Raw genomic sequence first — 17,207 nt, forward strand, 5'->3', positions numbered from 1 at the left:
GAAGTTATTAATTTGCCACAAGAAAAGATGCACTGGCTACAAAAAAACAACAACTTAAACATTCAAGTCATGATGGACAACCTACAAGCACCAACTGTATAATATGGTCGTGTTTATTTTTTGAAGATAAAAGTATTGTAATGTATTGGACAGTTTTTAGGATTTTTATAGGTGACAAAATATTGAAATATACTAAATCAAACTTCTGGTGTAGCTAGCATTATATTCAAAGTTTTCTGGTTTTACATAAACGACAGGGCTTAAAGGGTCTAAATATATTGATTACCAATAGATGGTCAAGAATTAGGAAACTTGGACTTAAAACATATGTGCAACACATTTTGTAAATCTTTAGCAAAATATACAAAGAAAAGTGGTCCAACAATGTTGCCCTGAGGGATCCCCAAAGATTTGACCTGATCCCAACAACTTAAGTAGAAATTGTTCTGTAGGAAGCCCTATTCAGAAGAAGGAATATCTAAATTGTCTACCTTGCTGCAGATTACATTTTCCCTCTAAATATTTTCAGAAACTACTCAAAAAATTTTTTTAGAGTAAAGAGAAGCTTTTAACTCTGTTGCTACAGGTGTGCCACAGGGATATATGAGCGTTGCGATGCTTCCTGTCAGTTTTTCGTCATCAAATAAAACACGCTGTGATTTTCCGTGTTTAATAACAGCCTGGCTCTTAACGTGCAGCCATTTCTGCTGCAGCTCCAGGAAACAACTCCAGGATGTGGAGTTATTTCTCTTGAATCCAATTACCGTGGAGCCAAAGCACAGCCTCAACAGTTAGTCCAAGCACAGATTAGGAGCATATGCAGCTAACGTCAGCGTTCCCATGCCATGCCAAACCAAATGTTTTCCCTCCCGTTCTCCGTTTTTCAGGAGCACAACGGGATCTGTGTTGTCATGACGATCAAATTGTGGAGTAAGCATCTGTGGCTCCTTAAGGAGCTCTGGTCAGATTAGCGGGGTGTCAAGAAGAGTTTCTCCTGCTCTGCTGTAAAAAACCAGGGTTAGCACATGTGATATGGATTCATTACATATTATGTGACTAGTTATACTAAACCTAAACAGCAACTTTCTATCATATCACATGTTGGGTATAAAAACAGGCTTGTATACATAAATGTTAAACTTTCCCCATGTATTATTTTTAACTCATTCATCTCACTTCCTACTCTACTTCGCACAGCCATGTAGGGACCATTTCAACTCATAGACTAAGTTCCCTTTTTGCCTCATATCAAATTAAAGGAATTGTTCCACATTTTAGAGAGCGGTTTCTCTTATAAGGTTAAAACCATATCTTATCTTCGAAGGCACCAATCAGGGCTCAATAATTGGCGAGATGCAGTGGTGTGCATAGTGCCTAGAGTCTTGAATTGTGTTATTCTACCCCTTTGTAGACCCTATAGTTGCTGTTTTTCTTGTGCATTGTGAGATAATTATGTCCTGCTCCCTCTTCCACCTGTTCATGACTGTTTTGTCACTCTTGTCTTGCCACAACACTTGTGTTCAGTCATGCTCCATTTAGTTACTTTCTTCTGTGCTCCACTTCCCCTGTATTTCATTTAACTCATGGTTTTACCAGCTTGCTGCTTTCCCTACGGCTGCAGCCTAATGTCATCCAGTAGTCACCACCCCATTCTTTTTGGAAGCCGTTTCTTTTCCCATTCCTTGTAAGTTCCTCCTGGTATGCTGCTCAACGCCTTTCCAGTTGTTGTTGTTGTTTTTGTTTTCTCTGTTGGGCTTTTTCTCCACTTGTTGGATTTTCATTTAAAGGTTCACCGCTTCTTCCTCCATTTTAGTCCCTCATCACAACCTGCTGTCATGACAGGTCTGGATTTCTTTGGGACCTTTATTTGACCAGAGAGCTAAATATGCCACATGTGTCTTTCTGATCGTTTCTGATACTTATCCTCTTTGTCAAGAATCTCTTTCGTTTACTAAGTGGCAGAGGTGAATTCGACTCAGAAGTCATTTTTTGAAAAAGGTGGCATGGCTAAAGTTTGGATTGCTCCCAGGTTTTCCACTGTAGCCTATATACCGATGAGGTCACGTGGGTTGGAAATCCAATTTAAGATGGTTGTGTTAAGTGCAGCAGGAGATAAAAGAAAGAGGGGGTTGAGTCAGCTTAGTTAAACTAATGACAATTCACTGATAGGCATATTTGTGTCAAACCAAGATGGCAAATGTAAAAAAAAACAAACATATCTTTTAACAAGAGCTCCCTTTAGGCACCGTGGGGAAAAAAAGATTTCCTCCAAAATGTCTCCGAATTCAAGAGAGGTTTTTTTCTTTTATTATTTCAACCTTGTGTTTGACTCAGTCAGTTTTAGGTCAGAGAGAGAGAGACAGAGAGAGAGACTAAATGGATTACCAAGAAGCAGTTCAACAGAATCCCTTTCATCCCATTGCTGGCCATCAGACAGCCAAGTGCTCCCCTACAGGGAAACACGGGATTAGTTGCTCACCATCGTCGGCTTCTTCTCATTCGAGTTTTTGGAATTGCACCACAAGAATCTAGGAATTTTTCCAGTGCGAGGAGCGAAGAATGTGAAAGACGGGACTTACAGGGACACTGTCAAAAGCCACACAGAGGACAGCCGTGGCTTGTCTGTGTTCTGAAACTCATGGATAATCTTCGACCTTTGAAGCTTCATTTATTTAAAAAATGTGTCACTGACAAGTCATTAGAGAAGAACGGCAAGTACAGTTTGTTGTCATTGACTCTTTTTGGCCACTAATGGACTACCCACAGTGACTGCCTCAGATCATGCATATGATCAAATCTTTGCCAAAGAGTCGCAAAGTTCTGTTGAATCCTGAGTTCACAGGAATTCTAATAAGATGTTGGAGGATTCTCGATGGAGTGCCAAGTTCCCCGTGTCTTTTTTCTCACTTCTTTTAGTTCTTTGCATGTGAGACTTTTAGAAGTCAACTTTTAGAGCGTGCTTTCACAGGATGAGAAACTACGATGCCATGGGCTGTTGGATGTAAACTCTGGGTTCTGTAAAGGCTTTTGTTGGCGCCCCACATGAATTTCAAAAGGTAAGCGGGCCTGGGGATGCTTTAAATGGTGTTAATAACAGAGGAACAAGGTAAAGATTCAAAGGTCAAAGAGAATGGATTTGCTGGAGGAGTTGCCCTCGGCAAGACTAAGAGTAAAGCCAACATCTTGGCTCGGGATGCACCCCTTATGTCCATCTGCAAGGTTGATGAAGATGGAGTTGAGTGTGCGGTTTCAGAAGATGATGCTAATGAAGAGGCTGAAGTTGATTACACACGAAACTACTGGGAGGATGAGGACGATATCTATCAAGAGTTTGAGGAACTGGACTTCGACTCCCTACCGGATCGTTCGGACACCCACAGCATCACCACAGAAGACTCCTTCTATCCCCTAGACGATTCAGTTATCGCCCAAATTAACCGTTCCCTCTACCGCCTGGAAACCCCCGAACCGATCTCCTTCTTTAAGGCCTGCTGCAACAACAACCCCATCATAGTAAAGATTATGATCAGACAAGGAGTGACTGAAGAAGAGGTAAAGGAGACCGACCGGAACAGAAGAGTAGGTGTCTGGGTTCAGTACCTTTTACATTTTCTTTATTTTCTGCTAACTCCAGTCCTTAAGAGCTACTGTCCTGGACCTTTAGACCAAGCTCTGTTTCAGCATGCCTCAGTCATATCAGCATACCATCAAGGGATGCAACTCAAAGTTGTAGGACAATTAGCTTGTGAGGACTGGAGTTGGAGGCCTCCTGTGTAGACTGTGTATGTCACTTTAACCCTTTTCAGAAAGGAACCAGAATGCTCTTTTGTTCTAATAGATTTTTCACTTCTCAAGCTAAAGCTTCCTCAGATAAAACTGTTTGAGGATTTGCATTATATCAGTAACCCAGACGGCCACATACCACCCGAGTTGTTAAATAAACCCACTATAACCTTAGTGTTTCTCCTTGACCTAATTGTCTCACTTTGGGATCTTCAGGTTCACGTGGTCTTAAAAAACATGTATTGAGCAGCATATTGATGTCAGAGGGAAATGGAAAGACTGATAGGGTTGACTTCAGTTGAGTTTGACCTTATTGAACAAACCGTAATAAAAGAATAAAGCAGTGATTCTTGAGAAGAGGGACAAAACAGGTCCTATGGCTAAAGCACAAAATTTGAATAAAATATACACAACTTTTTTTTTTTTTCAAATATCTTACTAAACTAACCTGGGCCATGTGAGCAATGTATGTTTTCCTGGTGTTTGCTGAATATTTTTTATTTTAAACATTGTAGTAGGTGGATGGTGTTTTTAAAATCCCTTGTCCTGAAGCAGAACTCAATACATTATAATAGTTTAAAACAAATAAAGGAATACTAAGATAATGTATTATGACAATTAAGTATAAGTATTTAAATAAATAATTATAAAAGTGTCACTAAATTTAATTAAAAATCATTTTTATATATTTTCCAACTAAATTGAAATTTGTCCCAAGTTTTTGTCAACACCGTCAGACTAAAAAAGAATGTAAAAAAAAAAAAAAAAATCAGGCATTATCGGAGGGCATCAGAACTTCTGAGGACCCCATGACCTCTTCCTTTCTCTTCCTTTGCTAACAGGGCTAGGCAGCGCTGGTTAGCTTATGTTATTCAGTTTTTCTTCCGTTTTATTCCTAAGTTGCTCATAACAACCATGATGTGTCAACACCATAACTGACAATTTACAAAATTGTGATGAAATTTTGTGAACTAAACGCTTAATTTTAGTATATTGTAAAGATTTCATGGACCTGATGAGCTACAATATGGCCTCCTTCAGAATAACGTCATATAAATTTCAGTGTGACTCTTTCAGTGATGGTGTTGACAAATCTCATTTAAATGTGCAGTTAATTCATTTTAATATATTTTACATACATGGCATTACTTCACATGTATCATGCTTTTCTTTTTACTCACTAGTTCGTCACCAACTTCAGTTCTGTGTCAACTCCGTCTGATGGACTTTATGTTGTTTTTGTGTTAAATTATATTTCTTTTGATTCTTGAGAAGCATTTGTCTGTAAAACTGAGTAAAAAAAATATCACTAATAGGGTCATTAAAAAATAATTTTATATTTATTTTTGTCAGATGGTGATGACAAAGTTCTGGGTCAGGTCCATTAAAAATGTAATTTTCAAATGTTGCAACTGGGAGCCTGCACCTTGGCATCTTTACATTTCCAAAACATTATTTGTCATATTTGAATACATAAGCTTGAGGAATAATTAAAACAATTTTTGGAAAAATTTAAACCCATTTTCTCCCACTTCTCCAGAATCACTGAAAGGTTAAAGTATATTTAGATGTTCAAAGAAGTGGATAGAAGTACAAACTTATTTTTTACACCCAACTCTCTTACATCTATAGCATCATCCAATAAATTACTACCCATATTGACTTAGTTTTAACACTTTTCTTAGTAATTTTCCGTAACTCTAAATCTATAACTAGTACAGTGCATTCATAATTTCATGCCATTATGAGCAAGCATAATTTTCTTTTCTAAATCAATATACCATAATGCGGTTATTGTTACAACCTCATTAAGTAGTAACAATAACATTGATAATAACTGTGATAGTGATGACCAGCTTCTTAAATGACGTTTTAAACTGCTGCTGAACTCATCCCACAGCTTCACCCCACATACTCATATACACAAGCCTTTTCTTGTGAATTTTTAATTTTTGAATTCACGTTTTTAATTTTCAATTATAAAGCCCTTCCCTTTTCAAGAAGAGCTTTTGAATGTTTCCCAGTAATAAATTAACGTTGGCTTTAAAGAAGATAGATGTTTGTTACTCCACTATGTCAGTAAATTTGAACATTTAGATTTTTTGTTTGTAATTAGTCCGTTTGTATGATCATCCATCTCTGAATGAACAACAAACTTAATCACCCTGGGTGCCTTCTCTGTCAGCTGAAAACAAGAAATTCAAGCTAGCATATATATATATATATACTGTATATATCCAATGAAATGTCAGTGATTCAGATAGGAGGGTCAGATTCACATGTACAAAAAAGTCCTGTTCTGCCGTTTCAGTGGTTGAGAATGGTGGTGGTGTATCCTGGTACACTTTGAGCCCATTAGCATTGATTAAGCCTCATTTAATTGTCACCGGCTCCCTTAATACCATTGCTGACCATGTCAATCCCTTCTTGACCACAGTGTGTCCATCTACTGATGGCTACTTCCGGCGGATTGATGCACCATGAGTTTTCTGTAACCCAATCCCAAGAACGTATTTCAACAGAGCTCTTTTTGAATGTGATAGGACTTTAGATTAGTGTGATACACACGTAGCCAACCGTTATGTAGCCACTGCGTGATGCTTGATTGCGAAAATGGGCCGAAATCTCTGAAAAATCTCCCCAAGAATTTTTATGCGTATCTATGCCATGAAGAATTGAGCCAGGCGTAAAGGCAACGAGATTCCAAACAGTTCACAGTTTTCTCCGCGTTCTCTGGCTCACTCCGGAAGTTTATAGAAATGCTACACAATACTGCAAAATCTTCTCATGGCAATAATATTCGTAAATACAGTTACTGTGATTAGTTGCAACATATATTGTTTACACCGGATACGAATGACATTGCCCAAAATGCTACAAACCACAGATTGAAGGAAGCAAAAATGAAAAAGAGAGGGGGAAAATAAACCAGTCATATATGCTTCAGCATTTTGTGCAAACTCTCTTGTCTCTGCTGACCTTTTCCTCACACTTCAAGCATTAACCGGCTGTAGAAAATGGATGGGAGTATTATAAATTCTAAACCAGCCTCTAAAGAAGGAAACTTCATCTTTTTCAGCAGACATAGCCAAGACATAAGTGATGCAAGTTATAAGTTCAATTCACAGACCGTAAAAGTGAGGTAATGTTTTGATACGTGATGGAAGAGTAGAAAACCCCCAGTGACGGTGATGTGAGATTTAACCGAGAGCCAAACAGAAGGAGGCAAAACTGCAGAAAGCCGGTTCTGGAGGGAGGACTTTAAGCCTTCTGGGCAGATGGAGAGCGTAAACTGCTCAGTGTCAACGTAAAGAAACAGCTTGCGTCGAGGGCTCAGCTTTTAAAGAGCTCACTGAAGACACTGACCTTGGTGCCGGGTAAAAGACGCTGTGTGCCGATGGACAGGGACAGAAAGACGCTTGCACTGACCGTGGGGCTGTGGGAAGATTTGGCAGACCCAGGTTTGTATCGCTTATCTAGAAGTGTTAAAATAAGTCTTTTGTGGGCTTGTTTTACTCCAGAGGTGGTCGCTGAACTCTGCCTTTTCAAGTAAAGCAGGAGACATTATCAAATACAATTTTATTGATTTATTTTCATATTGTAAATGATGGCAAGCTGGACGCCATCTGCTGTCTTTGTTTTATCACAGCCAGATGGACCTCCTGGGTGTCCAACATTAGTTCTTTTAAACAATGTCAGTTTTGATTAGCAGCCTCCAGCTGTTTTATTTATTTTTTTTTTTTTTATCCAAAAACCAAACTGCATGATTTATAGACCTCTGTGTTGGGGTTCTCTTTTCCAGTACAAACAGAAATAATTGATGAAAATATGTTCGTTTACACTTTTTCTGTTTTCATTACTCACAATATGAGAACGGGGTCTATTTGGAGAGCAGAACAAGGGGGAAAAAAAACAAAACACATTTCTTAACACTTTTTTTTTAACAGTATGTAAACCATGATTTGTTCATATGGTTTACCGCCCAGGACAGTAGAACTTAACAACGTTTGATCGCCGAACAAAAGCGATGAAAGTAGGAGAAGAAGGTATTTCTTTCACATTTTAATTATTTTATTTACATGTCCAGTCCAGTTTGGAATCAGCGCAGATCTGTGCACTGAAGTATGAATATTATAACCACTGTAACAGGAGTCTGAGTGAGGAACTCGGCCAAGGCAACTAGACGAGCACGAAACCACCACTGGACTGTGGGTAAATTTACATGAAGTCCTATTTTTTATATCAGTTGTTACATCAGCATAAAAAAAAACCATTTCTGGTATCCAACTTGGCTATTTCTCTTTTTTCAAATAAAGCCATAAAATGGTGTGAAGGTCAGTTAGTTTAACTCTTTTTCTTTTTTGCCAGCATTGGAAAATAGTTTTCATTAAAGTTAGAAAACATTACGTTTCGCCTCAACGAACCACATGAATATTTTTAAAGATCCTAATTCAAAGAAGAAAACAAATCAGTTTCCTGCTAATCATTTTGTGTGTGTGTGTGTGTGCGTGTGTGTGTGTGTGTTACAGTCTGGCCTCATTGCTGCGTGCTACCATGGTTACGTGGACGTGGTCATGGCCCTCTCTCAGTGTCCCTACCTGGATGTGAACTGGCAGGACAACGAGGGCAACACTGCCCTTATTATTGCGGCTCAAGCAGGTAAACGCAGCTTAGCTGATTACCACACAGAGCTTTGTTTCATTTCCGTCTAACACTGTTCTTCTGTTAGAACTGATACTTACTTTTTGTATACTTTTGGGGGAAGAAAATAAAGAAAACACTTTGGATAAATGTCTGTTTTTACTGAAGTGCTATTCTGTTCTGCAAGATTAAAACTTGGAACCAGGAATCCCTTCAACATTCTCACCATGTGATTTTTACAAACAGCTTCAGGCCACCAAGTATTTTATTTTTTGTTTGTTTGTTTTCCCTTTAAACAGATTTGTTTATTTTTTTGGGTGGAACAAGTTTTGAGAGGAAATATCATGGTCTTATTTTTGCATCACAAAAATCTGGAAGCTCGCCAAGACTCACTTTTTACACCCACCGTGGCTGCGTCGATTAATGGTTGCCAATAAATGCATGGAAGTAGTTGTGAGACTTACAATGACACAAAAAGTGGAGAAATATTGAGCAGTGATCATTTTAACCTTTATAGTATTACTGTAAAGTACAGTAAGTGTCTCACATCTAGGTACAGTAGCTGTTCCCAGTGTTGCTGCACTTGATATACAACACAAATTACAAGATAGCCTACGATTTAAATGGCAGTATTTCAGTATATGTGAGCATAGTAACCAGCAGTCAGTCTAAAGTGTTCAGATTATGCAATATTCAGTGTTATTATACTTGACAAAGTGGTCAATAAACACATTTTAGTGCATTTTTCAGCTTTGAAAGCCAACTTCGACCTTCTAACACAGCAGCTGCTATCTGATTAAAAGTTAAAAGTTAAGGCAAACTGTTTAAGAATAATTTACAATAGCAGACAATGACGATAATGTGTTGTCATTAGCTGTATGCCCAGTTTAAAACCTCGTGGAAGATTATGAGGCTTATTGCCTCAAAGTGTGTTTGTCATAACAGAGGAGCATCATCTGTAATTTCACAGTGGCTCAGCCAGATGTGGCAGACACGGGGCCCCGGTCTCTTATCACCTAATGATGACAAATAGCTTTCTGGAGTCGGTGATAAATAGTCCAGGACTTGTTTTTCATTTTCTGCTTCGTTAGAAGAAGTATTGATCCCCTTTCATAAAAAAAAGAAAGGAAGAAGAAAAGAAAATACTCTCAACACTAAAGGCTCCATCATGCTGCAAGAGCAGACTGCCAAAAAAAAAAAAAAGTATTTTTCCAGATATAGCATGGGATTTCAGCTCAGGGCCATGATGAAGTTCAAGCATCATTAGTCTTCCAATCAGAATTGCCAACAAATTTGTGTGGCATGCTTCGACTTTAGCCTTGTGAACTTGACTGGTTGAAACATTGTTCGTGATAAATATCCAAGCCTGGGTCTGTTTTTGCTACCAATGAACGTTTCCCTGGGAAGTGGCAAGCTTTTCTGACGCTTGAATGACACAAATTGTATCACAACTCTATAATATCCATGTTGGTTAAAAAAAAAGAAATAAAGAAAAATCAATAACAAACCGCTTTAACGATTTAGCAAATGGTCTGGTCATATACCTTTGGATTCGGTTTCCGCTCTGCGTCTTCTTCACCTTGGCTTTCTTCCCCAAACAATTTTACAGGAGTTCTTGAAGTCGATCCAAATTCAGCAACTCCTCTCAAAAACAGTCTAACTTTGACTCCACAGGTTTTGGCAGAGACCACTTCAAAACTGATCTTTTTTTTTATGGGGAAGCAATTCTGTTGTTGAACTTTAAGTATGCTAAGAATTTAAGTTTTGACAAAAAAAAAAAAAAAATCTCTCTTTATCTTTAGCTTCCTAGAAGACTCACATCCTAACATATGAAAATCCTTCGATGGATATTCTTGCTGTACCGTTTGGCTAGCTAGCTGTTCTCCTTAAAGGAGAATACCGGCCTCTGCTTGGTTTTCCTCTAGATTTTGCCTTGTGCTTCCAGGAAAGCTTGAAATCATTCTTACACCTGACAAAATTAGATTTAAAATGATTTCTTTCAACCAGTACGTTGTAGAAAACCCGTGCGGTTTCACAGACCAGCCATGGTAACTTCTGAGGGCAGTTGGTGTCACTTGATTTTGGTTAAGGTACCAAAGTGAGTTAAGCACAAATGAAAACCACCATTTGTAGTTTTGAAAACCTTGTATTATTTTACTCTCATTCTACAATTAGGCATTGCTTTGTGATGATTATTCCAATACCATGTTACGTGGACAGATGCTTGAGAAAACTAGCACAGTGCTTTGTAATGCACGGTGTGTTTCTTTCTCTGTGGTTCACAGGTCACGTGTTTATCTCCAACTACTTGTTGAACTACTTCCCCGGTTTGGATATCGAGAGGAGGAACTGTCACGGTTTCACGGCGTTGATGAAAGCTGCAATGCAGGGGAGGCTTGAGTGTGTCAGAGCCCTTATGCTGGCAGGCAAGTTGTGAAGTTATCACTTCTCAATGAATCCGATTTTCATGTGGTCTGGTAGGAAACATGATCGTAGGGTCGCGTAGACTGAATTCATTTGTTTGTGCAGAGGGTATGTCAATTTGTGCCTTAGTCAGACACCTGAAATCACCAAAATATGTCTCTACGTAGGAAGTGATATCCAGGCTCGGGACTATGGACGGAGAATGACCCCCAGAGAGTGGGCTCTCTTCACCGGACGATACGAGACGGCAGATTTGATGCTTCGGCTTATATCAAAGCCTTGCGCCGAGCAGTTCTGCGACTCCTTCCCCCTAGAGTGGCCATTGTTAGAGGTTAATGCATCACGATTGATTTAAGTTTGAGTATCAAATGCACTGATTGGTACTTGTTCAAATATTTTTTCAAAATTAAAAACTGTTCTTTTGCAGGAACTCGTGTGGAACGCACAAAATCCACAGACATTCTGTCAGCGCTTGATGAAACTCATCTCTAGCTGCCCTTATAGGTTCCACTTCAACAACAAGGTAAACCCTGTGAACGATGGTGTCCTTGAACACATGGTGAGGATAACCACAGGCATCTCCAGTCCCTTCATGGCCACGGCGTGCCACACCGTCTGCCCGGGCAGCCCGCCGTGTGTCGGAAAGCGCCGGCACGCCGTGCAGGAGATCCTGAGGCGGCAACGGGTGGCGGAACTCAAACGCCTGGGTCCCGACAGGTTGAACAACTACAAGAGGCTTTTCCAGAACTCAAGGGTCCTCCTCATCCCCAAAGTAAGGGACAGACGGGCAAGCCTGCAGCCCCAGCTGCTCAGCGACGTGGCGGCAGCGTCCACGGTGGCCATCAGACGAGCCAGCCTCCTGCCGCTCAACATGCTGAGGAGAAGCAGCGTGCGGCCAGGCATCGTGGTGCCAAAGGTCACTCTCTGCAAAGCCCCGCCTCCGAGCTTCGTACCGGAAACGTCCAGCAGGAATGGCAACGACAACCAGCTCCAGATCCCAAAATGGGATTACAAGATGAAGAAAATAGAGAGGAGGCAGGAAGAGGAGAGGCAACGAATGCTATCTGCGCTAAGAAGGAGGTGAAGGATCGAAGGAGGACATGAAAAGTGTCTTGTGGCAAAGCGGGCACCAAGCACAGCGTCCCAGCCTTAGCAAATCTGAACCTTTAATGTGAATTTAACTGCAAGTGTTGTTTCTGCTTGTTCAGATCACTGATGCTGCTTTGCCTTGTTTCTACTTGAATTTGCACACTTCCCTTGAGAGGTGTAATTTGTAATGGGAATGGGCAGATGAGGGAGCAGAAGAAAAAAAAAATAAACGTGACTTAGGGGAATCAGGTATTGTTGGAGAGATCAGACAACTTATTTCACCACATTCGCGACAACTTTCTTTTTGTTATTTCGCTACATCGTGTCATGCTTACGTGGAAAGACTCCAGTGGCAAACAGCAAAATGACAAGTGCTAACAAAAAACTTATTTGGTAGAGTCAGTTTTCACTTAGATTTGGAGACAAAAGCCTAGAGGAATAGGCTCACAAGTAAGAAGTCATCTTACAACCGGCCAGATAGATAAAAGATAGTGAGAATTTTGAACACAACCTAATGAAATAAAGGAAGTTGAGACTATGGAGCGTACAGCAGGACGACAAAACAAGACAAAAGATCCTTCTTCACTGCTGCAGAGTATGTTTAAGGACGAGGAGCAGCTAAGCAGCGTTTCAGAGTCGAGTTGAAGAGCTAGCTCACAGCGGCTTTGTTGGGGCTTTGTGAAGAAGCTGAAAGGCAGAGCCAAAAATAAACAGCTTAGTTCTTCACTCTGACATGCTGACTTTTAAAGATATCACGGTACAGTTTCCTGTCTGCAGGCTGCCGGCTCGGCGAGTTGTGCCATATTAAAGCTATCATTAGCCGTTTTTGCTTCAAAGGAGCTAAACTGGGCGAAATGAAGCAAAAATAGAGGTGCAGTGAAAAATGAGTGCAGCCTAATTCCAAAACATTGTAGCTCCAGGATTGTATGTTTTAGGGTCCTTTAAATACGGAGAAATTATTTATTTATTTTTTCTGCTTTTTAAAAAATTTTAATGATAGTATCTAAGCTAACGTTGCAGTTTAAACTAGACATGCTATTCCAGCTAGCTAGCAATAGCAGTAAAGCTCAGCAGTTCACTTCTGTCCATTTGTTTCTGTTTTGTTACAAAGTACAGCAAATACCAAAACGCCTTTAGCTTTCAAAATGCTGGGGCTAAAAACAATTACATTAATCAGTGGAAAAAGTAGCTATGGCTTAAAAAAAAGAAGTTTTTTTTCTTTTTCTAGAAGTGCCCATTTAATATGACAGTTATTTTTGATAATGAAAATATAATGCTCTTTTAACAAAAACAACACTGAGCTAAAAAAGACAGCATACAAATCTACCTGCACAGTATATAGTGTATAATATACTAAACTAACACTAGACTGAGTGCTTCTTCTATGTTAAATCTCTTTGGGTTTTGCTGTTGAATTTCTATTTTCAGGTTTCAAAATGCTGGAGTGCATCAGGGGGTTTCTAAGTCATATTAATAAGTTGTGGAAAATAATGCTACAAATCATTAACAGTTCTACAAAATTTCTTAGAAATGCCCATTTACTGAAACAGTTTTTCAGTTATTTTATACACTACACGTTACCATTTGTTAAGCTAGTTTTTGTTCATAAAGAAGACAGTTAGCATCCAAGTTAGCGATGCAGTTAATGTCAGTTTGGCCAAACAATTATGCTAAATATGTGGCCTCATTACTAAAAACCGATGCTGTTTTTGTCTTGGAAATCAGAGCTCAGACTTGGGAATAATATTACACGTTGATGGTAGCATTTTTCCCAAATGCTATCAAACATTTGGAAAAAAAAGAGTTAGCTTCCAAATTAATGCAGCTTTTCTTTAAATAATGCTAAAAATAAAGTGCTGACTACATCTAATGTTGAAGCTTGAGTCCTACATTCAAATTGTTTTTCCTTTTTTTACAAGACATTGCAAGGCTCTAATACCTACGTTAGATCTTTATATTGAAAGGTACAAATAAAAAAAACAAATTATTAACATTTTCAATTATAAAAAAATACAATTATATATTTCTCATATGTTGTATTAAACATATGAAAAGAAAAAGAAAACTTGATGGCACTGAATGTAAACAAAACAAGAATAGCGCGAGACCTACTTCACATGCCAAAATCAATTAATAACTTTCACTTATATCACAGTCCCTTGCCTTATGATATACTTATTATCCTAGCTGTTGCATTTTTCTACCTTTTGAGTTTGTCTCTGAATATAAAATTCCTTCAGAATATCAACAAAACATATATGAATTTTTGAACTAATAATAAAAACCAGTGAAAGTGGATGACATGCGCATCTTTTTTGTGTTTCTAAGACAATTAAGTTTTTTTCCCATTAGGTTTTAGCAATTAGCTGTTTAGTTTCTCATGACACAAGATATTTTAATATTAATGCACCATTCTAAAATTTGCTGTCATATTATTGACAGTTTTCCGCTTTAAAAATGGTTTTTTTTTTTATGGTTATAGTGAACGTTGACACTGCAAACTGTGGCAGGCTGCTGCAACGTTTAATGACCAAATCAAATATCCTTTTATTTATGTATCAAACTAAAAATCTGCAGGAGTTTTAAGATCAATATTGTGTGTGAGAGGTTCAGTCCTCCAACTAGCCAGCTATGTTTGCATATACCTTGGGCAAAGCAGCAGACATAACACACAGTAAGGACCTGTCTATAGATACAATTAACTTCTTTGTTGTTTTTGATGATAAACTTTTGATTTCTCTTCTTTAAACAATTATTTTTAGCACAAAAGCCACGAAAAAGAGGAGTCAAGAGTCCAATGTAAAGTACACGAAAGAGGCCAGTATGTTTAAAACGTCTCAGATTTAGTCTGCATTGATAGAAAGTGGTTTTTAACTTCGACTAGAAAGAAATGAAACGTGAAAACCTCTTGAGAATCTGGTGATCGTGTGTGCTTCAAATAAAGCACCAGCGATGGTGTAACAGACTGGTTCTGCAGTGCCATCTGGGAAGAGTCAAGCAGAATGGACCTGCGAGACTAAAATGGCTGCCATCCTGACCTGTAGTGCAGTTTCCCTCTTGGCCACCAGAGAGCAGTCATGACCCTTTACAGGTCAGCAGTCTGGTTGCCTGCAGGACTGAGATAAGCTGTCCACAAACGCCATAATTAGAAATGAACTCATTTCAACTCAAATGACAAACATCTTTTATTATTTTTCATCTGCTGGCGATTAGTTTCTTGCATGTTGGACGCTTCAGGTCAGGAGTGGTGTTTAATGAAACCAACTTAAAGGCTCAAAGTTGATTGAACAACAAAAAAAATAATAATTAAATATTAGTATCTGTACAACCAAAACAAAAAGTTCAAAGATGGTTGGAGAATAATGTTCGACAACAAAGCTAAGAAAATTCTTTATGCGTTTGGATGATCATTTCACGCGCACCTTATCTGTGATAGCAGATTGTATCTGCTATGACGTACTGCCGCCATGGGATTGGCTGATTGGATTATTGCAAGAGAAGGTAGTCAAACAATTAAGTTCTTAGCAATGGCGCTTTTTTTCTTCTTAAAAGGAATTGTCAGCGCGCCAGCGTACAGCGCACACTGGTTTTAAAAGTCCACATCTTGTTTTTGACCCATTTACCGGAACTGTCACCACGGCCAGAGGGAAACACGAGCCAGACTGTGCCTGAGTGAAGGCGATCGATACGAGCCAGCAGGTGTTTCTGACTGCTGCCAATCAGCGCCACATCTGCAGTTATCAGCCTCACCGGCAGGGAGGACGTCTGGCTCAATTCTCAAATATGATTTAAAACAACAAAGAAGCACTTTTGCTGCAGAAAAAAACAAAACAAAAAAACAACTCGAACAATCAGAGGTTCTTCAGTGGTCCATTTATATTTTTTTGGAGCAGTTGCAATCTGTTTGAGGCAATAGAAAGATTCACAATTGTCTTTTTAAAACACATTTGGTCTAGCAACAAAAAAAAAAAGAAAAAGAAAATAAAAAAAGGTCACTGACATTGCATCTCCGTTATAAGTCAGGTTTTCTGCCTAAGGATCACAAAAGACATACATAACGTCAGTTTCCAGATGCTCACTAACAAATACGGCACATCTGTTGATCATCCAGTGTGTGTGTGTGTGTGTGTAGGGGGGGGAACAGCTTCGTTCTGTGTGGCGTTTTAAGCATTGGAAGATGACCTCTAGGACTAATAAAAGAGCAGTGGGTAGGGCGGGGCCAGGGTCTGCCGGTCAGCTGATTCAACGCAGCCTTTTGTCACTTGATGACAAAAAAATATACTCATGCATTCATGGGATGCAAGTTTTTCACTTTGACATGAGGAGGTCATCTTATAAAAAGTGCATTGTTAGAGTACTCACATACTTTGACTCTTTTTTTTTTGCAAAAAATTTTCTTCATATAACTACAAGCCCCAGTGTGATTTATCAGGATTCATAGTTTGTTGCTAAAGCGGAAGAACATTTTTCAGCCCACTTTGCTTTGATTAACCCCAAATCAAATCCTGCTCTGGTCAGAGAAATTGAAGCAGTACTGAATGTTTTGGTAAATAAGTGAAGAAAAAAACCCCCACTGTGTGAAACACGGTGGTGACACGTCATGCCTTCACCTTCCAGCAACGCAACAATCCTTCAAATACAACTTGCTTCAGTTCAACCCAGCTTTTTTTTTTCTTTTTAATAACAAAGGGAAACCATGAATGGTTTCACATTTTCATGTATTAACATGGCCCAGTCAAAGTCCAGACGTAAAACCAATCAAGTACAGTACAGACCAAAAGTTTGGACACACCTTTTAATTCAATGAGTTTCCTTTATTTTCATGACTATTGACATTGTAGATTCACACTGAAGGCATCAAAACTATGAATAACACATGTTGAAATATGCACTAAACAAAAAAGTGTAAAACAACTGAAAATACCCCTTATATTCTAGTTTCTTCAAAGTAGCAACCTTTTGCTGTGATTGCTGCTTTGCACACACTCTGCATTTTCTTGATGAGCTTCAAGAGGTAGTCACCTGAAATGGTTTTCACTTCATAGGTCAACCTGCCCTGTCAGGTTAATAAGTGGGATTTCTTGCCTTATAAATAGTCATGAAAATAAAGAAAACCCATTGAATTAGAAGGTGTGTCCAAACGTTTGGTCTGTACTATATATGTGGCAAAACCTGAAAATTGCTGTTCACAGTTGATTTCCATCTGTGACCTTTGTTAAGTGTAGACGCTGTGGGGGTTTTATGGCGTTGTCAGACCAGCTCCTTTGCAA

The 17,207-nt window shown here is 38.9% G+C and overlaps 1 protein-coding gene across 1 annotated transcript; it reads left to right on the forward strand.

The window, feature by feature from the left end:
• Positions 1-53: 53 nt before the first annotated feature.
• On the forward strand, positions 54-15,905 carry ankrd33bb (ankyrin repeat domain 33Bb). The gene is made up of 5 exons (XM_032566249.1): positions 54-3,579; positions 8,313-8,442; positions 10,710-10,850; positions 11,016-11,179; positions 11,276-15,905. Exons 1-5 carry the CDS (start codon positions 3,082-3,084, stop codon positions 11,930-11,932), a joined length of 1,590 nt encoding a protein of 529 aa, XP_032422140.1. The 5' UTR covers positions 54-3,081; the 3' UTR covers positions 11,933-15,905.
• Positions 15,906-17,207: the final 1,302 nt, after the last annotated feature.

This window comes from Xiphophorus hellerii, chromosome 6 (assembly GCF_003331165.1).
Source record: "Xiphophorus hellerii strain 12219 chromosome 6, Xiphophorus_hellerii-4.1, whole genome shotgun sequence".
Taxonomy (NCBI): Eukaryota; Metazoa; Chordata; class Actinopteri; order Cyprinodontiformes; family Poeciliidae; genus Xiphophorus; species Xiphophorus hellerii.